Genomic DNA, 22,346 nt, shown 5'->3' on the forward strand with positions numbered 1-22,346 from the left:
CTTTATAGGAAGTTTATGTTCAGAAAATTGGTAGCAAGTCTGATTTTATTTTTTTTTATTTTTTATTTTTTGATTATTTTATTTTTCCAATGATTGCTGTTACAAAATTATGAAAAATAGATGGATATCCACAGTTAAAAAATGCCAAACTCTCCATGGGATTGCCTTTTAGACCAGTGGAAAGAGAGGAAGTAACTGATGATGCGATCCTTGGCTTGCATGCTGGGGCTGATGGAATTGTTGTTTCCCGTGTGACGTTTTACTTTCCTAGTACAATGTTGAGGTGCCCTGACCCAATTCAGGGATCTCTCACCAACCAACGTTTATTGTATTATGCATGGAAAAACATACAAAATTGGACATTTCTTCCTTGTTTGATTCCATGCCTACATGCCTATTTCACCTTCTCTCCCGGCATTTCCAATGTCCAGAGATTATATATAAACACTGACTGTGTTGATGCTAAGTCAGGTCTCCTCTGAGCAAAGTGTCATATCTACCCATACCTGTTCAGGAAGAGGTCACCCAGAAGCAGCGGAGTCGCCAAAGCTTTGGTGTGTACTTGTGCTTAGTGCTCTTTACAATCCATCTTGGAAAAGATGGGGGACTCTGGACAGAGCACCTCGGCAGCTGCCCTCTAGAATTCGTTTCTCATTCTCTGCCTAGATCTTTTCATGGCACTGGGCTCCTGGAATGTATATTAGTCTCCTTGTTCCATGAGATGTTAGGTCAGTTGATTTTTTTAGTATGTAACCAAGAAAAATCAGTCACAGCCTTGCTCCACTCATAGGCCAGAGAGCTTTTGTCTTTCCTGCACTGAAAGTTTCATTATTAGATGCTGTGGGTCCCGAGGAAGCCTGGAGGGTTTGTTTAGTTCCTGCTATAGGACAAACTAGTGGGAGGCCCATGTCCCTTTACAAATTTACTAGACTATTTCATGATAAAAGGCCTTATATGACCATGAAAACAACAGAAATATGAGTCTTGGTTTTTTGGCTTTGGCATCCTGAGTGTTCTATCAGCTATAGTGCTGGGTTTGGCAGGGAGAGAAAGGTCAAGAACAAAGCCACCTCCCCATCAAAGAAGGAGCCTGCCTCTGCCAGCAGAGAGAAGTGGAGCTGCCAGGACAGGAAGACACATAGTTTGATGACAAATAACTCCCCTGGTGTCCCTAAAGGTTTGTTACTGGGTTTTAAAAACTGTGTTTGAAATTCTTCCTCCAGGTTGATTCCTCGTGCCAGACAATTATTCCTAAGATTAAGCTGGAGCCTCACGAAGTGGATCAGTTCCTAAACTTCTCTCCTAGAGAAGGTCTGTTTACTCTCTCCCTGCCTTCCTTCAGGTGACCAGATGTCAGGGCACAGAGAAAGCGAATGTGGGAGAAAGTGTCGGGATTAGAGCTCGCTTTCTGCAAGAAGTCTGCTCTTTAAAACCTTGATTCTAAAGACACATTTTGAAAGCTAAATTTTAATTTCCCCGTATATGTATATGCTTAAATCTTTTCTCTAAATATGTGTCTATGCTTCAGGCTTTTATGCTAGATCTTTTGTTTTACTTTTACTCCTAGCAGAGGTGGTTTTTTTGTTTTGTTTTGTTTTGTTTTGTTTTGTTTTCAAAACCTTCATAGTCAGCTATGACTTGGTTGCTGATGCACAAGGCAAGTGCTGCCCTTCTGGGTGTGAATGTGTGAATCAAGCCTGGTTCCCTGTGCTGCGGTGGTAATCAGTAGAGGCAGATAAACAAACATGCACAGAGGCACTTTGCCTTGCCTGTTTGAAGCAACTCTAGTCTAAACTCTTTGTACATTCACAATTTGGTCGTTCAGTGTTTTTAAATGTTAATTTTAGATGACAGTAGTTGTAAGGAGACTCTTCATTATTTATAATTAGTTCATGCATCTCACTGGGCGTCTTGCCATCCATTTAGAACAAAGTAATGTCATATTCAAAGTTGTCACACTTTTCGCTTTTCCTTCTCTGTGTCAGTTTCTTTCTTTCTTTGCCTTTTTTTTTAACTGAGACATCCCTGCAGGGGCCTTGTGCTTTTAATTCTGTGCCTTTGGACCTGCCATCATTTTCCTTTACATCTATGTCTTTGGGACAAGGTTAGAAGGACAGTTCATTAGTGTGGTCAACAAATAAGAAATTCGTCTGTGCGATTGTCATAGAAAAGGCTTCTGTGTATACTTAATCTATGGGTGTTACAAAAGAATAGTTCTCATGAAAGCATAACCTTCTTCATTCCACTAGAAACAAATTCAGGGTTTTGTCTGTGACAATTTAATCAGGGTTGGTATTTGCCTTTATTATCAGTAAGAAATGATGACATTCTTAAAATGAACAGTGTTGACTAGAATCCATATATAGAGACAATATTTCTTTCCACTGAGTGTTCTCCATTGGTGTCTTTCAGTTTATATACTGTTCTAAAGTAATTCCTTTCATTTTCATGAAAGCTACACATATTAGTCTTTTAGTTTATGTTGCAATATGCTTCAGATAGTGTCCCAACTATAACAATGAAGCCCCTAGTGGCTTCAGATGCTGGGATCACTGGAGGAGAAACATTTCCACAGTAAAGTAAGTGGCGGGCAGTCCTTCCTCGTTATCCTAGATAAACAGAGAGGAGGAAATTCAATATCCTTGTATGCAGTGGAGCTTCTAGGCAAAGTAGCTTGTTGTTCCCAGACCTTTTAAGTAATCTGAAACTGGCATTTCAAATGATATTTAGAAATCTGACACTGAGCCATCGAGAGCCAGGTCAGTAGCTCTTAATAAGTAGGAAAGAGGGGATTCGAGTTTCCCTCACCTTTCCTGTCATGCCATTTCTGTTTTTTTGTGGAGCACCTTCTACCTGGAAAGGAGAAAAATATTAGATTAATTTGGACGGTGCTATGTGAACGGGACGAGTAAGCTCTAGGCACACTTGGCTGGTTCTCCGGAATTGAACAGCATAGTGTGGCAGACAGCGGGAGCCCCTAATACATTTTGCTCTTGGGTTGGATTTTTTTTTTTCCACCATTGTTAAAAGATAAGCGGAGATATATCAAAATTTTGTTTTAGGAGTTTGAGTGAAAATGTAGTCACGTTGACAGTGCCAAAGCAGATGTGGTTAGGAGTGTTCCACCAACGGGAAGCTCGGGGAGAGACTTTTCTACTTTGCCAAAGTGAAGTCAGGAAAAAATTGATTGGCCAAGGTGTAAAGCCTCGTTGGCTCTTTGTGATTGGTTGTCCTTAGGCTTCAATTTGGTAACCTTGATGCATCTAGAGACGTAGATTTTGGTTTGCTCACGTAGGCCACACGGCATTAGAGCCACCTCGGTCCAACAGCCTCTTCGTTTAAGTCATTGGACTCTTTGGTTGATACTCTCAGGAGTCTTTCTAGGTGGACACATATGTGAGGCCCCAGGACTGCCAGCAGGGATGTTGGCAGTGGGGAGATGCAGGATTATTCTAGAATATTCTTCAGCTTTGAGAGTACCCAGAGACACTAAAAAACCTAGGGAGCTCTCTGGCAAGACTTTGCCAGAGATAAAGGGTAGCATCTAGTGCAAGGCACTATGTTAGAAAAAGAGAAAGAGAAGGTTATAGTTAGAGAGAGAGAGAGAAAAGAAAGAGAGAAGAACTCTGCTGTGAATAGTGGGCAGGGTGGCAGGAAGGGTGGCTGAGAGGCACATTACCTGTTACCTTGGATATTCAGGTATTTCAAGAGAGAGAGAGAGCCACCTAGTTACCGCTTGTCACCACCAAAGGCAGCTCTGGGTGGTATCTCATAGGTCAGTGGTACCTCCGAAGGCCCTCCCCACTCCTAGCACCTCGGGCAGGCTCTCAGTCTCTAGTTAGACGAGGAGGCCAAAACTTTTCTGTGGCCCCAAGCACTTCTCCGGCTGAGCTGTGCCACTGAGGGCTCTGTTGTTCTGGGGGCCCCGGAGGGGTGTGGGGAGAAAGGCTTACCCAAAGTTCACGCCCCTTGGCTCCGTGGCAGTGGCCAGCTCTCAAGGCATTCGGGCTTGGTGGGAATAGAACGGAGACCAGAGAAAGCAGAGCTCTTTTGTCAGAAAGGTCGAACTCAGTGAATTCTCCCTTCTGGAGCCCATCCCTGCTGCCCTGGAGATGTGTGATTGGTCACACCGACTGAGGCCCACACGCTCCAGCAGACAGCATGTCTGGGACCCCCCCGAGGAGAGGCAAGAGGTGGGCTTTCAGATGCTAGGGGACTGTGGAACAGAAAGGCCCCCAACACACACACACACACACACACACACACACACACACACACACACACACACAGATTTCTTTTCCAGTGCCTACCTACCTATCTACAGATGGCTTTAGTATTTTCTGAAGGAAGAATGCCTGGCATCTTGCCCGCAGGCCCTACCATGCACATTCCTTTGGAAACAAATGAGCTTTTCTCAAAGCAGCCATGGGGAAACCTCGTGGGCCCCAGGTTCTGCTGATTTTTTTTTTCAAGGACCTAATACATGAACATTGCTTATGAGTCAAGCTATATAAATGATACGAAGTGAACACAGTGAGAAGTTGTGCTGGCACTGCCACCGTCTACTCTAATTCCCCCCACCAACTCCCATGAGGTCATGATTTTATCAGTATCTTATATATTTCCCAGTGTTTCTTTATGCAGAGACAATCAAATATGAGTCTGTATTCTCCTCCTCTCCTTTTTCTTTTTTTCTTTTTTTTTTTTTTTCCTCTCCTTTTTCATACCAAAGGAAGGCTACTTTATACGCTGGTCTGCACTTGGATGCTCCCCCTCCTCCGCCCTGAGTAATAAATGTTGGAGATCTTTCCATATCTGCACACGCAGAAACCTCATCCCTTTCTTTGTTCAGCTGACCCGAGTTGGGCTGTGTGGATGTACAGTTGTTGAGTCACCCCCAAGTTCTGCTTCGTTGCTGTCTGATGGATGCCATCCGCTTTCTTTCCCTCAGCCTCGGTGGAACACCTGCACTTACCTCCCACCCCTCCCAGCAGCCACAGCAGTGACTCAGAGGGCAGCCTGAGCCCCAACCCCCGCCTGCACCCCTTCAGCCTGCCTCAGACCCACAGCCCGGCCAGAGCTGTGGCACGGGCCCCCTCTGCCCTGTCCAACTCTCCTCTCCTCACAGCGCCTCACGTGAGTATTCTAGAACCCCATCTGCAGCTCCGGACACCAGTCCTTTCCCTCTGGTCACTTGGAGCTTCACTAGGAATAGGTGCTCTTCAAGGCTGCTGGACTTCTGTTCTTGGAAGACAATTGTAGGCTTAATTGCTAAAACCAGTGATAACCATCTTAAAGAACTTTTTTTTTCTTTTTAAAAAATTTTTATTTATTTATTCGTGAGAGACACAGAGAGAGAGAGAGAGAGAGAGAGAGGCAGAGGCATAGGCAGAGGGAGAAGCAGGCTCTCTGCGGGGAGCCTAATGCGGGACTCCATCCCAGGACCCCAGGATCATGACCTGAGCCAAAGGCAGACACTTAACCCTTGAGCCACCCAGGCTCTCCTTAAAGAACATTTTTTAAGACTTGCCTATAATCTTACCATGCTAACACAATTCTCCTCCTTTTCCTCCTCCAGTTATTACTCCTATGTTTCTCTGACATCACCAGAAGCACAAATAGTGAAAATGTTGTGTTCCCTTCCTCCTCAAAATCATGTCACAAATATTACCAGCAGTTTGGATGGTCCTATGGCTTACAACAGGAAATAACTTATTTTTCAAATAAACAATATTTGATGATCTTTAAACTTTGAGATTAAATGTTTTGAGGTCAAAAGCTCAACAATATAGTTTAAACTTTTTTTGTCTGTGGTCCAACTCCTAATCTAGAGACTCAGGTTAGAAAGCATGAGTCATCATTCATCCCTCACGTATATAAGGGCACCTATTCCCAGATAAAAATAGGGACAGATAATTAACATTTTACTGTTCTGAGGTGTTCGTTGATTTCTGTGAAATCTGAAAAATGATAAAATTATAATCAATCTTATTGAATTTATATCACATAGAGAAAATTTGAATGAGGTGAGATGTTTGAGAGTTCCGTAAGAACCATCTCTCAATTAATATATTTTTGGCAATTTAAATTCAGTGAGTCTCACAAAGTTCTCGATCTGTGACCATGTTTGTTTCTTTCACCATTACCAAGGACAAGGGGATTAACTCTAACTCAACTCCTTACCCCTTTGGTAACTAGAATAGCTTTCATCCTTATTATCTGTGCGTCCTCCTACAATCAGTCCAGTCTACATATTTATGGAGGAAATCCTCCCAATATCACACTTCCACAGCGTGTTGTGTTTCTCAGTTGGCTCTTAGTATCAAGCCCTAATGCTTCTACTCTGTATTAGGTGCCCTGACTCTTCACGGTTTCAAGAACTTCTTATACATTCTAGGCAGAGTAGCATCTTTAAGTGCTTTTCAGAATACTGCCTTTTGCGTGGAATGCCCTCCTCTATGTAAGTCATCCCCGTCTTTTCAAAAGGCCCAGTGCAATTCTCCTCTCCTACCCTAAGCCTTTGCTTGTCACACACACTCGTGTGTCTCTTTCCCTGGATTTTGAGTGCACCTTGAGTTGATATTACAGCGTAGCACGTAATTGCCCTCAGCTTTTAAGGTGTTAATTCAGTCTTAGTCTTGATCACAAGCTATAGCTTGAGAGAGGCAGTTTGTATTGAGTGTTTCAGGACATTTAACATGGGCCTCATACACAGTTGGCGCTCAGCTTGTTTGACTACATAAACACATCATTTTTTTATGGGATGAATGGGAGGAGCTACAGTTCTCATCTTCACTGATGATGAACAATCCGGGACTGCCCTCAAGCCAGAGACCTCCATGGGATGTACCTGCAGGTGTATTTCTGGGAACCCTGGCCCCTGAGCTGTCAGTGGGGGAAAGAAGTGACCCTTGGTGTGAGGCGAGCATCTTGCAAAGTTGTGTTTTCAGGAGAACAAGGAAACTCTTTCACAAACAGAGCTCCAAGTGAATCCGCCATCACTCCAAGGCCATGCAATCTTGGGAGATGTGGGAAATGACTCCTGTAATTTTACCTTTGATGTGTTAGCCAGTGGTGTACTTTCCGAGAACTGAGGGGTGGAGGTTTCTTTACCCTTTCCCTTGAGTGATAATCCTTGGGTGTAACACATGAGAACACATGAGTGTTCTCCATCTTTGCTTCCATTTCCAACTACTCGTTTCTCACCCAAAGCAGATGAGCATCATTTTCTCTCAGATGTTTGCAAGTTTCTTCAGTGTGCCCAGTTGCCCCACTTTGACCCTTTACTGCTCCTTGTTTGGCACAGAAACTGCAAGGATCAGGCCCACTGGTTCTGACCGAAGAGGAGAAGAGGACCCTGATCGCCGAGGGCTATCCCATCCCCACCAAGTTGCCTCTAACAAAATCAGAGGAGAAGGCTCTGAAGAAAATTCGGAGGAAAATCAAGAACAAGGTGACTCCTTCAAATCTAGGTGCTTCTAGGACAGAGACCATGACCAGGCTGTGTGCTCCCACTGCCCCCTTCCCTGTGGCCAACACTGGCCCGTCCCATGGAGCCATGGAGAGCTCCCCAGCAGGGAACTGGAACACTGATCGCTGTGTTTCTCTGGTCCCTTTACCCATCCTCTGGGTCAGTGGATCCCACACTGGGTGTGCATACTCCTTGGTGCCTGAGGGGATCCATTTGAGGCTGAGAGGAAAACATCAGAACTCCCATTAATTTTTTTTTTAATCTTAGCCTTTTTAGTTTCTGTTTTATAATATATACCTTATTTACTTCTAGTGGTGTGTATATAATTTATAAATAAATATAAATGCAGTATGGGTGCTTGTTTAACTTTTCACTGGGTTTTTTTATTAAAAAAAAAAAATTCTATTGTCTACTGTTCTATGCCTGGATTGAGGAGTCTCTTTAGCCCTAGGCCCCTACAGTGCAGAGCAGAGCTGGTGAGGCCCCAGGGCATGGCTCGGGCACAGGCAGACCAGAAGGGAGGTGGCAGGGAAAGGAAGAAAAAGAGTTCAGTTATGACTCTTGGCCTATGTACAGAAGCAGTAGAGGGTTATGTATGACCGAGCCCAACTATCTTCGTTTATATGTTAAGTTGAGCCAACTGAGCCCCATGGAGTTGAAATCATTTTTCTAAGACCATATAGATGGCTTGTGAACCACGTGTTCTGTTCTGACTCAGGCCTGCCATGCTTCCCACACGGGACCCAGTTTGATGGGACCTGGTGACAACACAGACTGGTTGAAACCAGGGAGGTCAGAAGAAGTGACTCACAGATGAGCCAGCAGGTTAAGTAAATGGAGAGGGGCCACAAAAATGAGAGGGAGCTCTGGTGATTTCTGCGCCAACAGACTCCTCTCTTCCATTTACTCGTAACTGACATACTGACAGAGCAGGAGGTTAATCTCTCTTTCTCCCCTTATATCTCAGATTTCTGCCCAGGAGAGTAGAAGAAAGAAGAAAGAATACATGGACAGCTTGGAGAAAAAGTAAGCCTCCTGCGAAACTGGGTGTGTTTATTGGGTGATAGACATAGGGAAATGGGTGTGCGCAAAGCATCTGCTTTCCCGAGAAGCCAGTGAAGTTCATTCTGGCCACCATCAGAGCCCGTTGGTTCATCAGCTGTGTGCTGCCTGCCACCTAGTGGCTTTTGGGGGTGGCGGGGGGGGGAAGCTTTATAAATAGGGCCAGAAGTAAAAAGTACACTCAATCTTAGGCATTTGGACCACACCGTTTCTAACGGAAGCAAGTCCTTGAAGGTCTCCTTTCAAACAAGTGCAAATATTAACATTCGTTCACATTCCTGGAGCTCTCCTCAGAGGAGAGGCACTGTTTAGGCTGAAAGGACCGGGGCTGATTAATCAGTCCCTTTGGCCACATCCCTCACATCCTAGAGAAAGCACGTAGGCAGTGCAGAAAGTCGGGCTGGCATTACTTACTTTCTAGCCACTATAATTCATGCCACTGGCTAGTGACTTCCCACAAAAACACTGGAAGGCACCTTTTGTTCTTCTGAATAGCCCAAAATCTCAGGAGGGCTGTTAAAAAAACATGATTGAAATACAATTTCCATATTGGCCTTAGAATATAGTTCTCCAGCTGACAAAGGAGTATCACTTAAGATGGAAATGGAGTCCAGAAATGAATCTTCCTGTGGGTCTGCAGAGAAGAACAGAACATCCTGGAACATTCTGGCTGGCTCTTGACTTTGCTATTGAAAATTGGTGTCTCTGCATCCTAGTTTTGATACTGATAATTTTCCATTAAGTGGTCCCACTCTGTTCCATTATTTGCTGTAGGCTTCCAGGGTCAAGATGGTCTCTCTTGCCTCTTCCGGGCATGCACGCTCCTGCAGCTGGATTCCTTGTCTTAAGGGGCTGGGTTTTTGTCTTCCCCTCTTGCCCCAAGCAAGTCTCCTGTTAGTCTTTCTGGGCGTGAATCCAACTGGCAGCATCCAGGCTCCTATAGTATGAGGGAGGTGAATGATGGGCATTGAGAGCAATAGGGTAAGGTGAGAGGAATCAAGTTTGGAACACTCTAGGAGGACTTTACATTGTGTCCCATCCCTATTCATTTTCTGTACCTGAGGCATGTGTTACTCATCTCTTTTTTTTTTTTTTTCTTTTGTCTTTTTACCCTTCTTCCTGACCTAGGCTGGCTAGGCTCTCTCTCTCACCTCTCTAGAGTAGCTGATGCCCAGTCCTCCTTCTGTGAGCCCCATCTTCCTCCACTCTAGCTCCCAGCTTGGCATTTGCTCAAAATACAACTAATTTTCTTCTTTCTCACTCCCCTATAGGGTGGAGTCTTGTTCAACGGAGAACTTGGAGCTTCGGAAGAAAGTAGAGGTTCTGGAGAACACCAACAGGTGAGTGTCGCTAGAATGAGATGCTGCTCAAACTGCCTGATGGAAGGTGGGGACAAGAAGGGGCAGGTCCAGGACCAGAGCGGGAGGGAAGTGGAAGAGATCACACTGAAAGTATAGTTGTGCCCAGGGGCTCTGGGCAACTGTGATCCACTTACCTTATCCACACACATGCCCTTGTACACACACTCACACACGCATGTGTGTTCTCTTTACTTTTCCTCAAATAGATGGGAGAAAGCTTGGAGAATAAGGCTGATAAGTTTGATTCTCCTGAAAATGACACTCAACTTTAGAGGTGGGCAGGGAGGGGCTGGCCACTTCATCGTCACCCAACTTTGGTAACAAATGGTGGCTATTAGTGAGAAGAAAAGAAGAAACCAGGTTTGTTTTTTAAATTACTCTTTATAAAAATTAATTAATTACATTTCAAGGCTACTTTTAAAAATAACTATGGGACAGAGTGAGTTAATGGGCTCTTCTAGCACTTTCTTGCCAGGTACTGTTTTCAGCACATCACAGATATTAACTCATTTAACCTTCCAACAGCCCTAGGAAGAGGTCCTATTAATATCCTCATTCTATAGAGGAGATCACTGAGACTCAGAATGGTAGGTGGTTTGCCCAAGGTCATGCAGGCCATCTGGTTCTGCAGCCTTAGAACAGGAGAAGCATAATGAACGTTATCCTGCATCACATGCAAGAGAGGTTGAGGCATAGAGTTAGGAAAAAGGAGTTAAGATACAGGGTTAAAGGGTGGGGAATTTAATCCAGAATGTGTGTGTGTGTGTGTGTGTGTACACAGTGCCTACTTATACTGTAAAAATTAAAATGTTCATTAGTCAAGGGATCCTGTCGCCCTTAGTTGTTATAGAGCTGACAATTCAAGTAGAGAAGAATAGATTTTTAGATAAGAAAAATATTACTTGTTCATTTAAGGCTTAGCGTTAATGCTTAATAATGATTTTGCAGTTATTAAGGTTAATAATAATATTATTAATAATAATAATAATAATAATAATATTATTATTATCCTGTCATTTGATAATAACAATTTGGCTCCCATCTTCACGGTTTGATTCCCAGGCAACAGGCTTTCCTACTCATAAGTTAAAACTACCGTCGTTGGGAACACTGGACAAGCCCACTGGGCTTCCCTCTGCATTTCTGGGAATGTCTATGCTCAAATAGCAGGCCGAGGGCGGTCACCTGAGGTGCTCCACAGACAGGTGGCAGAAATAAGTGAAACTACCAGCTCCGTGTGCTCGCACCTCAAGCCTCTGCGGCAAAGGAGACAGTTTCCAGTACTGCCCTAGGATTCTGGTTTCATGGTTGCCTGTGGATATTCGACTCCGGAGGCTGGGCCCCGTCTTACCTCCACCTTCTCTCCTGCCATAGTGGATCTCTGGGTCCTGAACCCCTGCCAGAGTCTGTATCCATCTTGTTAGCATCCTGAATGCACACCTTGGCACGTGCTGCTGCAGAAGCCCCCATGCCCCATGTTCATGAGTGGGACAAATGCGCACCATGAAGTGGTGAAAGGGGAGAGAAGAATTTGTCCAAGATAACCTTGGAGTCTGGTTCAGGTTTCCTCCTTAGGCTCTGGGTGCCAGGTCTTCCCCAAACCGCACGGGGGCAGCAGAGGTACAGTTCAGGCTGTGCTGGGGAGCAGGGTGCTTGGCATTAGAAGGGTTCTGCTGCCCCCATCTTGAGAAAGGCCTCTCCTCCCCTCTCTAGGCTGTGCTGTATCTTTTTTTTTTTTTTTAAGATTTTATTGATTTATTTAAGAGACAGAGAGTGAGGACAAGCAGAGAGGGGGTAGAAGCAGAGGGAGGGCGGGGGGAATCAACTCCTGTGGAGCAGGGAGCCATACATGGGGCTGGATCCCAGGACCCTGGGGTCATGACCCGAGCCCAAGGCAGGCGCTTAACCAAATGAGCCACCCAGGAACCCCTATACTTTTTAACTTAAAAGAACCCCACATATGTAATATATTTTTCATTGCAGAAAAAAAAATCAGAAACTACAGTTAAAAAAGAAAAAAATTGCAATCTTTTCACTCAGAAATGTTTATACTTTGTAATATTTTATACATATGTATTTGTGCATATATGCATCTTCTTTTGTTAGGAACTTTCTCTGCTTAACAGAATACCCTGGACATATTTCCGTATCTGTGTATTTCTTTTTGTTGTTGTTTTTATTTTTATTTGCATTTATTCTATGCAGAATTTACTCCCGGGCCATAAGTTTTTGTTTCTTCAGTTTCTTCTGGGATATCATTTTCTTCTGTGCAACCTCCTCTTCTGGTTTAGGAACAATCTGCTCTTTTTCAGTAAGAATCATCTCGATGTGGCTCATGTATGGGTTAATCCGGCCATGAGCCCTGTAAGTTCTACATCGCATCTTGCGGGCTTTGCTCACCTGGATGTGCTCAATGACCAGAGAATCTATATCTAAACCCTTAAGTTCAGCATTACTCTCTGCATTTTTAAGCATGTGCGGTAAAAATCCAGCACTCTTCTTGGGCCACTGACCTGTGTCCAGCCCCACTGTTTGGCCTGTGCACCTACCAACTCCACCATTGTAGCGACGGAATGGCACACACTGCTTCTGCAAAGTGACATCTTTCTGATGCGTGGTGGCTTTTCGGATATGCATACCCTTGATGGCCTGGGCTGTTTGACGTGTGTTCTTAAAGTGAACACGAAGATTTGAACCTCTTGACTTGTATGATTTTGTAGGGTTTTCTGGGTCCAGCAGTAGAGAACCATTTTCGGAGGTTACCTCAGCCCACTCCTGTACCTGTGTATTTCTACAGAATCTTTATTTCTATCAGATTCTAAGGAAGAGCTATCATGTGAGGAACACTGACATAAGGTACATCTGATTCTGTGTAACAACAATCTGTGTTTTGCCAGTTATTTTCATCTTTATAAATAATGGCCATGGTGATTTCAACCCACTATTTGTTATTATAGGATATGAGTTATGGGAACATATGGCATATTTGAGCTTGGGGTCAGCATATCTCATGTTCTTCCCTGAGAGAGTCAATGATGATTTTCCTCTTTTCTTCTTCATGGACCGTGTGGAAGTTTTTTCCAGCATCTAGCCTAGTGAAACCTCCACTGAAGAAACAACCTACCTCATGATATTGGTGCCTTGCTGCCCCTTGCCCACCCTGTGTGTGTGTTCCCTCTTCAAAACTTACCTCTCCTGGCAGACAGCCCTTCTTTCGTGGTGCTGATGGCTGATACTTGACTGATCTTAGTCTTCCCACAGATGATCTTATCAGGGGACTCGTGGGGTCATAATTTCTAAGCAATTTTTAATATGTTTTAGCCTGAGAGATCAAGAAATAAAAGCAGTGCTGTTCTCATTGAGGCGGGGAAGGGGGGTCTGCATTCCCTCCAGCGCCTACCCCGTCTCAAGGGCCTCACCTTGCTCAGAGGACAAGGCACCAACTGCAGTGACTCTAATGTAAACTTGGTAATCTCCCACCCTGCACCTGTCATAAGGTGTTGGTGGTTTGGCCATGTCACAAGGGGAAACTTTTGATCCCTTGGGTCACATAACATTGCATAAGTGACACAGTGTTTGAACTAAATACAGACTAGGCCTGGTGAACACACACCTCTGTTTGTGTTCCTGGCCATGCTTCTTAGAGAAACTGAAGAAACAAAAACTTATGGCCTGGGAGTAAATTCTGCATAGAATAAATGCAAATAAAAATAAGCATTTATTATCCTTTGGAGGAGGCTGGACAGACATAGGACAGCTGTACATGAACAGGATCCTGTGTCACTAGAGTGGGGTGGGAGCCCTTTGGAAGCCATTGTGTCCTATGACATGACAGGGTGGGAAAAGTGAGTGGATATATCCTCATTGGCCAAATTAAAGGAAGACTATTTTTACTCCCCCCGCCCCTCGGGGGAGTTTTCCATCTCTCTAGATGAAAATGAGCTCTCAGATTATGAGTCAATCCTGACTCTTTTGGTTTACACTAGACTTAGCAGCAGCCACGTAGCAGAGCCTATTGTTGGTTTCTAGGTATAGAGACCCTTTTATCTGAGCTCAGGAAGCTACAAGAGGATGAGGATGGGAGAGAATGCTGCTAACACTTCTGTAGGCTCACCCGGGAGCCTCTCGGGGCAGAGCCAAGCAGTGTGAAAGCACCTTCGCTCTTGCTCTGCTAAGGTGATCCACTAATTGCGTGCCATCAAGAAATGTGTGAGATGAGAGAGAGTTTCCCAGGGGGCCTGTCTTCCTGCGCTCGATCAGGAAATACATTTTCACTTACAAAGTCTGGGCGAGGTCCGTGTGTGTGTGTGTGTGTGTGTGTGTGTGTGTGTGTGTGTGTTGTGTGTGTGGCTGCTAGAAGATCGTGCTGGCTCTTCTGTGCTCATCATTCACCCCTCTAAGCTGCAGGCTCTCTGGACAGGCCTGCCCTTGTCCCATTCCAGAGAAATCCTGTGCAGGTGACACACACACACTGCCCAGCCCAGCAGTTTTGAGTGCTGGCAGTTCATTTGGCTCCTCTTGTTCCGTATTTTGCTCTATTGCATCTGTAGGGCTGTGAGCTGCAGGTCCTCTCCTCCCGCCCTGATGTGTGGAGCCGGGGGAGCTTTGACTTGAATTGCATCTTAGCAGAGACCATCTAATTTGCCTTCTACTCACTTTCTTTTATAGAAGGGGAAACTGAGCCCCAGCAAGGTTCAGGTCATTCAGATATCTAGAGCTAGAACAGGGACTAGACCTTAGCCACTTAATTTTTAAATTGGTCCAAACCTTAATTTTTCTTTTGCTGTGCCCCTTTCTCTCTCGAGGACCACTGCCTTTTCCCAGCTTGGGGCTAACTTAAACCTGCTGAAGAGGGCCTTGCTTTGGACCTGTGTTTCCAGGGACCCTGCTCTGGCTCCCTTCTGGCCACATGTCTCTCCAAGAGAAGAGTAGTCAGCAGGCCCAACGCAATGCTTGCATGTGCTGCTCTCACTGGACCCCTTTCAGACTCCACCAGACCCTACCCTGGTACCTGGGATTCTGGAATTCCCTGCCCCAAGCGCCGGGGCCTCTCTCCAGGGCCTGTGTGGATCTCTACCCCATCTTCTCCAAAAAGTACACCAAGCCACCAGAGGACCTAAGCTGATGGGATGTGTCAGGACTGTGAACCTTGGCTGGTGTGTGTCTGAAATCCTCTGTGGTGTATCAGGTCCTCTCAGCTCTAATCTCTAACTCCACTCTTCTTGTTCTTTGAATCTATATACAGTTCCTGGTAGAGGTCTTTCCAGCTGAGTGCCCTGGGCTTTCACCTTTTTCTGCCTCTCCTCATTTGTTCATGTGACCCCTGAGGCTGTGCCCATTTGCCCTATATACTATTACCCTCTCCCACAGGTTCCCCTTTACTCTGTGGACCGACTGTACCTGCCGATCCTGCTTGCTGCCGTCCACAGAGAAGCCACTAGAGTACTGGCAAAAGATGCAGCTTACCCCTCTGCAGAACTTTATCTGGCTTTAATTCACTTTCATCTCTCCATTATCTGTAACTTCTGGTTGTGTGAAGAGTACAAGCTTTCTTTTTATGTGAACATATTTCAGACTTCAGTGGATCTTTGGGTACTAGACAAAGTTCCCCAGAGAGACTGGAAGGGCATTTTAATATAATTTTGTGGTTAAGTCAGCCATTCCTCTGCCCCAGAGAACATTCTAGAGCTCTCTTGTTCCTGTTCCTGTTCCTGGGCAAGGAAATAATAGAATATTTCAGAAGTATCCTCTGGTCCCTGCAAAACCAACCCTTTGTGACACAGCAATTACACAGGAAGAAGGAGGAGAAAATTCATCCTTGTTTTTTTTTTCCCCCTATTTAAGCCAAAGCCCCATGAACAACCCTCAAAGCTTAAGTAAAAGATGACAAATAAATATGATCCATTCAAAAATTAGTATTTTAGCGCAGTGCGACTGTCATTTATTTGCATATGTGACACTTCAGTTTTTAAAAGTCTTGGAGATGGTTGGTGAGTCTCTTTACTATTGTTATGCAGCGTGTGGAACTCTGAATTGTATTCCCTGTATCCCAGCACCTCTCCACCTCCACCCCAGGACTTTGTGGTAGATATTTTAGCTTTTGGTCACCCTTGTTCTAACCCTCAGAAATTTCTCTAAATTTCTAAAAGACCTAACCCGCAGAGTTTCTCTAAACTCTAAAAGACCAAGATGGGGTGGGAAGGGATTCAAGTGGGATATTTTTTTTCTTCAGAAGCACACGGATGCTTAGCTCTTCCATCACAAAGCCACCTGCTTTCCATGTGTGCACCAGCTAAGTGACACTTAGACTTTTTTTTTTTAAATTTTTTTATTTATTTATGATAGTCACACAGAGAGGGAGAGAGAGGCAGAGACACAGGCAGAGGGAGAAGCAGGCTCCATGCACCGGGAGCCCGATGTGGGACTCGATCCCGGGTCTCCAGGATCGCGCCCTGGGCCAAAGGCAGGCACCAAACCGCTGCGCCACCCAGGGATCCCCATACTTAGACTTTTTTGAAAGATTTTATTTATTCATGAGATACAGAAAGAGAGAGAGAGAGAGAGAGAGAGAGAGAGAGAGAGAGAGGCAGAGACACAGCAGAGGGAGAAGCAGGCTCCATGCAGGGAGCCCAGTGTGGGACTCAATCCCGGGACCCCAGGATCATGCCCTGGGCTAAAGGCAGTGCTAAACCACTGAGCCACCTGGGCTGCCCAAACTTAGACTTTTTGATTGTAATCATTTTGCATTTTATGTAGTAACCCAGACATACCACAGGAACGTATACATCACATGCATAACTAGTATGAATGTTTCACAAATGAATGCTTACATACTATGCATGATGTCCTCTGATACCATGTGTTCTAGTTGATTGTTTCATTAAAAAATACACCAGTTCAGGGACGCCTTGGTGGCTCAGTGGTTGAGCATCTGCCTCTGGCTCAGGACGTGATCCTGGAGTCCCAGGATCGAGTTCCACGTTGGGCTCCTGCATGGAGCCTGCTTCTCCCTCTGCCTGTGTGTCTGCCTCTCTCTACCTCTATCTCTCTCATGAATAGATAAATAAAATCTTAAAAAAAAAAGTACACCAGTGGCAATCCAAGTGTCTTTACAGCTCATGGTTCATCATGGTTCATCATGGGGAATTTGGAAAATACTATGTTACTTTGGAGAGTAACGTAAGGATATGAAAAAAAGTTCCTGCATCTCTGTAAGAGTCTGACTTACCCAGAGAGTGGTCTATACACATATACACATGTGCGCGCGCGCACACACACACACACACACACACACACGCACCACACACTATAGCCTGGCTAGTTCCATTTCTCAGTAAGGCGTGTTATAAGATTTCATGGAAAGTATGTCTATTGAGAATTCCTGGTTTGGAGCTTCTGGCACAGCAAGTATTTGGGAACCCTCACTTTATTATTTTTCCTGTGTTCTGGTTTGTCACTCCAGTGGGAAATTAGATACCTGAAAAGTATAACATGCAATACTCTATGACCTTTTCCCACTCCACCCCCCCCCCAATCTCTCATAAAGAAAGGGAACAGTAGAATACAAAATTAAGTGAAAGACAAAGAAAACCATGAGGCTGTTGATGTATTTCCCAGTTATTATAAGAGTATGTCTTGGCCTCCTGGCTACTTTTGAATGTTTTGCCCAATTTCTCTTGATATGCCTCCCGAGATCCAGGGTGATACTTTATTTTGGGCAAGGCTGGCAGCTGCCTTTGACTGCTCTTTTGCAAGGAAGTGTATGAGGACAGCCACTAAGTTTATTTTTACATCTCACCACAAGAGAAAATCCACATTTTCAATCAAGAATTGGATACTCCAATTTAACAAGTTGTGAAAAATCTCTTGGCCCAGATAAATGTTTGCTAAGAGTACTCCTTTCTCTAAATTGAGACCTTGCTCCCGGAAGCCCACAAATTCATTAAGCCATAATTAGCCACGGTCACTGATGATTTAAAATACAGTAATAAAGGGAAAGTTTATACTGGGCTTTGAATGCACTGTTGGGTCTGTCCTATGGGTGGCTTTTTATAGCTGTAGTTTTAAAATAATTCTTCCATTTCTTCTGATGCCTGTCTCTTCTTCAGCCAGCCCTTTGTGCAAGCAGGGTAACAGCTGTCATCCACACTCCCACTGCTGCAGGCCGTGGCATCTGTCCCAGTGGCTCCAGGGAGAATCGCACATCATCTCTGACCAGTGTTTCAGTTAGGAGGTCCCAGGCTGCCCTGGAAAGGGCTGGCTTCATCCGTCATCAGTGGAAAGAGACAGCAAGCACTCTCTAAAGGTGGCTTTGCTTCTAAGAAGCCCAGAGGACACCAAGAGGGGGGGATTCTCTCACTATTTTGTGAGCTGATGAGGTCAAAGGAATAAACTTTGATTAGCCGCCTAAACTCAGGACCAAAATAACTGGGTTAAAGTAATGCAACAGTGGTATCAAGATCTAAACTCAGCCAATCTCCTGCGCTGGTGCAGATGTACCAGTCCTAAGCCATCCTGTCTGCTCTTCTACTGTCTCACAGAGCGACAGGTCTTATAGTTTCCACTTTCCTAAACAAAGCCCAGATTTGACTTCAGACACCTGACATGGCACAAGGAGCACCCTTGATTCTTTTACCTGTCACGTAGCAGTTTATCTTTGGCATACCTGGAGATGTGTCAGGAAATAAATATTCATTTGCCCTTATTGTTTTTATTTGTATCATTATCATGGAAACTTTGTTATAGTATGTGTCTTTGCCATTGGGCTGATTTTTATTGTGGCTCTGCCATCTGTGGCTTGGCCCCTGTTGATAGTAACCTTCTCTTTTCTCCTTCTCTTTTCTTTTCTTTTTTCTTTTTTTTCTTTCTCTTTTCCTTTCCCTTCCCTTCCCTTCCCTTCCCTTCCCTTCCCTTCCCTTCCCTTCCCTTCCCTTCCCTTCCCTTCCTCTTCCCCTTCCCCTTCCCCTTCCCCTTCCCCTTCCCCTTCCCCTTCCCCTTCCCCTTCCCCTTCCCCTTCCCTTCCTTCCTTCCTTCCTTCCTTCCTTCCTTCCTTCCTTCCTTCCTTCCTTCCTTCCTTCTTTTTAGAGAGCTTGAGAGTGAGTGTGGTGGGGAGGGACAGAGGGAAAAGGAGAGAGAGAGAAAGAGAATCTTAAGCTGGGCATGGAGCCCAATGTGAGGCTTGATCTCATGACCCTGAGGTCATGACCTGAGCAGAAATCAAGAATCAGATGCTCAATGGACTGAGCCACCCAGGCACCCCCATAGTAACCTTTTCTTATCTAATGGTGGATGTATCTCTCCATCGAGCTGTTGTTGATATGATGTTAATTCACTGGGTTTAAGGGAAATCTACCTAAGAGGTATTTTGGTTATTGATTCTATTAGGTTATAAATTTGGGTACCATGATGTAGAGCATTGGAAAGCACAGAAACTACAGAATCAGGTTTTATTTACGTAATAGGTTTTCAACCTACTAGTTACATGTCTTTTTTTTTTTGATAAATTTATTTTTTATTGGTGTTCAATTTACCAACATACAGAATAACACCCAGTGCTCATCCCGTCAAGTGTCCCCCTCAGTGCCCGTCACACATTCACCCCCACCCCCCACCACCCTCCCCTTTCACCACCCTTAGTTCGTTTCCCAGAGTTAGGAGTCTTTATGTTCTGTCTCCCTTTCTGATATTTCCCACACATTTCTTCTCCCTTCCCTTATATTCCCTTTCACTATTATTTATATTCCCCAAATGAATGAGAACATACACTGTTTGTCCTTATCCGATTGACTCATTTCACTCAGCATAATACCCTCCAGTTCCATCCACGTTGAAGCAAATGGTGGGTGTTTGTTGTTTCTAATGGCTGAGGAATATTCCATTGTATACATAAACCACATCTTCTTTATCCATCATCTTTCGATGGACACTGAGGCTCCTTCCACAGTTTGGCTATTGTGGACATTGCTGCTAGAAACATCGGGGTGCAGGTGTCCCGGCATTTGCATCCGAATCTTTGGGGTAAATCCCCAGCAGTGCAATTGCTGGGTCTAGGGCAGGTCTATGCTTAACTCTTTGAGGAACCTCCACACAGTTTTCCAGAGTGGCTGCACCAGTTCACATTCCCAGCAACAGTGTAAGAGGGTTCCCTTTTCTCCGCATCCTCTCCAACATTTATGGTTTCCTGCCTTGTTAATTTTCCCCATTCTCACTGGTGTGAGGTGGTATCTCATTCTGGTTTTGATTTGTATTTCCCTGATGGCAAGTGATGCAGAGCATTTTCTCATGTGCATGTTGGCCATGTCTATGTCTTCCTCTGTGAGATTTCTCTTCATGTCTTTTGCGCATTTCATGATTGGATTGTTTGTTTCTTTGGTGTTGAGTTTAAGAAGTTCTTTATAGATCTTGGAAACTAGCCCTTTATCTGATACGTCATTTGCAAATATCTTCTCCCATTCTGTAGGTTGTCTTTGAGTTTTGTTGACTGTATCCTTTGCTGTGCAAAAGCTTCTTATCTTGATGAAGTCCCAATAGTTCATTTTTGCTTTTGTTTCTTTTGCCTTCGTGGATGTATCTTGCAAGAAGTTACTGTGGCTGAATTCAAAAGGAGTGTTGCCTGTATTCCTCTCTAGGATTTTGATGGAATCTTGTCTCACATTTAGATCTTTCATCCATTTTGAGTTTATCTTTGTGTATGGTGCAAGAGAGTGGTCTAGTTTCATTCTTCTGCGTGTGGATGTCCAATTTTCCCAGCACCATTTATTGAAGAGACTGTCCTTTTCCCAGTGGATAGTCTTTCCTCCTTTATCGAATATTAGTTGACCATAAAGTTCAGGGTTCACTTCTGGGTTTTCTATTCTGTTCCATTGATCTATGTGTCTGTTTTTGTGCCAGTACCACACTGTCTTGACGACCACAGCTTTGTAGTACAACCTGAAATCTGGCATTGTGATGCCCCCAGATGTGGTTTTCTTTTTTAAAAATCCCCTGGCTATTCGGGGTCTTTTCTGATTCCATACAAATCTTAAAATAATTTGTTCTAACTCTCTGAAGAAAGTCCATGGTATTTTGATAGGGATTGCATTATACGTGTAAATTGCCCTGGGTAACATTGACATTTTCACAATATTAATTCTGCCAATCCATGAGCATGGAATATTTTTCCATCTCTTTGTGTCTTCCTCAATTTCTTTCAGAAGTGTTCTATAGTTTTTAGGGTATAGATCTTTTACTTCTTTGGTTAGGTTTATTCCTAGGTCTCTTATGCTTTTGGGTGCAATTGTAAATGGGGTTGACTCCTTAATTTCTCTTTCTTCAGTCTTATTGTTAGTGTATAGAAATGCCATTCATTTCTGGGCATTGATTTTGTATCCTGCCATGCTACCAAATTGCTGTATGAGTTCTAGCAATCCCGGGGTGGAGGCTTTTGGGTTTTTTATGTAGAGTATCATGTCATTGGCAAAGAGGGATAGTTTGACTTCTTCTTTGCCAATTTGAATGCCTTTAATGTCTTTTTGTTGTCTGATTGCTGAGGCTAGGACTTCCAATACTATGTTGAATAGCAGTGGTGAGAGTGGACATCCCTGTCTTGTTCCTGATCTTAGGGGAAAGGCTCCCAGTGCTTCCCCATTGAGAATGATACTTGCTGTGGGCTTTTCGTAGATGGCTTTTAAGATGTTGAGGAATGTTCCCTCTATCCCTACACTCTGAAGAGTTTTGATCAGGAATGGATGCTGTATTTTGTCAAATGCTTTCTCTGCATCTGATGAGAGGATCATATGGTTCTTGGTTTTTCTCTTGCTGATATGATGAATCACATTGATTGTTTTACGAGTGTTGAACCAGCCTTGTGTCCTGGGGATAAATCCTACTTGGTCATGGTGACTAATTTTTTTAATGTACTGTTGGATCCTATTGGTTAGTATCTTGTTGAGAATTTTTGCATCCATGTTCATCAGGGATATTGGTCTGTAATTCTCCTTTTTGGTGGGGTCTTTGTCTGGTTTTGGAATTAAGGTGATGCTGGCCTCATAGAACGAATTTGGAAGTACTCCATCTCTTTGTATCTTTCCAAACAGCTTTAGTAGAATAGGTATGATTTCTTCTTTAAATGTTTGAAAGAATTCCCCTGGGAAGCCATCTGGCCCTGGACTCTTGTGTCTTGGGAGGTTTTTGATGACTGCTTCGATTTCCTCCCTGGTTATTGGCCTGTTCAGGTTTTCTATTTCTTCCTGTTCCAGTTTTGGTAGTTTGTGGCTTTCCAGGAATGCGTCCATTTCTTCTAGATTGCCTAATTTATTGGCGTAGAGCTGTTCATAATATGTTTTTAAAATCGTTTGTATTTCCTTGGTGTTGGTAGTGATCCCTCCTTTCTCATTCATGATTTTATTAATTTGAGTCTTCTCTCTCTTCTTTTTAATAAGGCTGGCTAATGGTTTATCTATCTTAATTCTTTC

The 22,346-nt window shown here is 44.1% G+C and overlaps 1 protein-coding gene across 1 annotated transcript in view; it reads left to right on the forward strand.

Annotated features, from left to right (window-relative positions):
* CREB3L2 (cAMP responsive element binding protein 3 like 2) overlaps positions 1 to 22,346 on the forward strand; it is a 120,198-nt gene that overhangs the window by 83,908 nt on the left and 13,944 nt on the right. Inside the window, exons 4-8 of the mRNA XM_055335151.1 lie at positions 1,224 to 1,311; positions 4,952 to 5,136; positions 7,307 to 7,453; positions 8,439 to 8,497; positions 9,805 to 9,873. Coding sequence (XP_055191126.1) covers positions 1,224 to 1,311; positions 4,952 to 5,136; positions 7,307 to 7,453; positions 8,439 to 8,497; positions 9,805 to 9,873 — 548 coding nt within the window. The remainder of the gene's footprint in view (positions 1 to 1,223; positions 1,312 to 4,951; positions 5,137 to 7,306; positions 7,454 to 8,438; positions 8,498 to 9,804; positions 9,874 to 22,346) is intronic.

This window comes from Nyctereutes procyonoides, unplaced genomic scaffold (assembly GCF_905146905.1).
Source record: "Nyctereutes procyonoides isolate TBG_1078 unplaced genomic scaffold, NYPRO_anot_genome, whole genome shotgun sequence".
Lineage (NCBI taxonomy): Eukaryota > Metazoa > Chordata > Mammalia > Carnivora > Canidae > Nyctereutes > Nyctereutes procyonoides.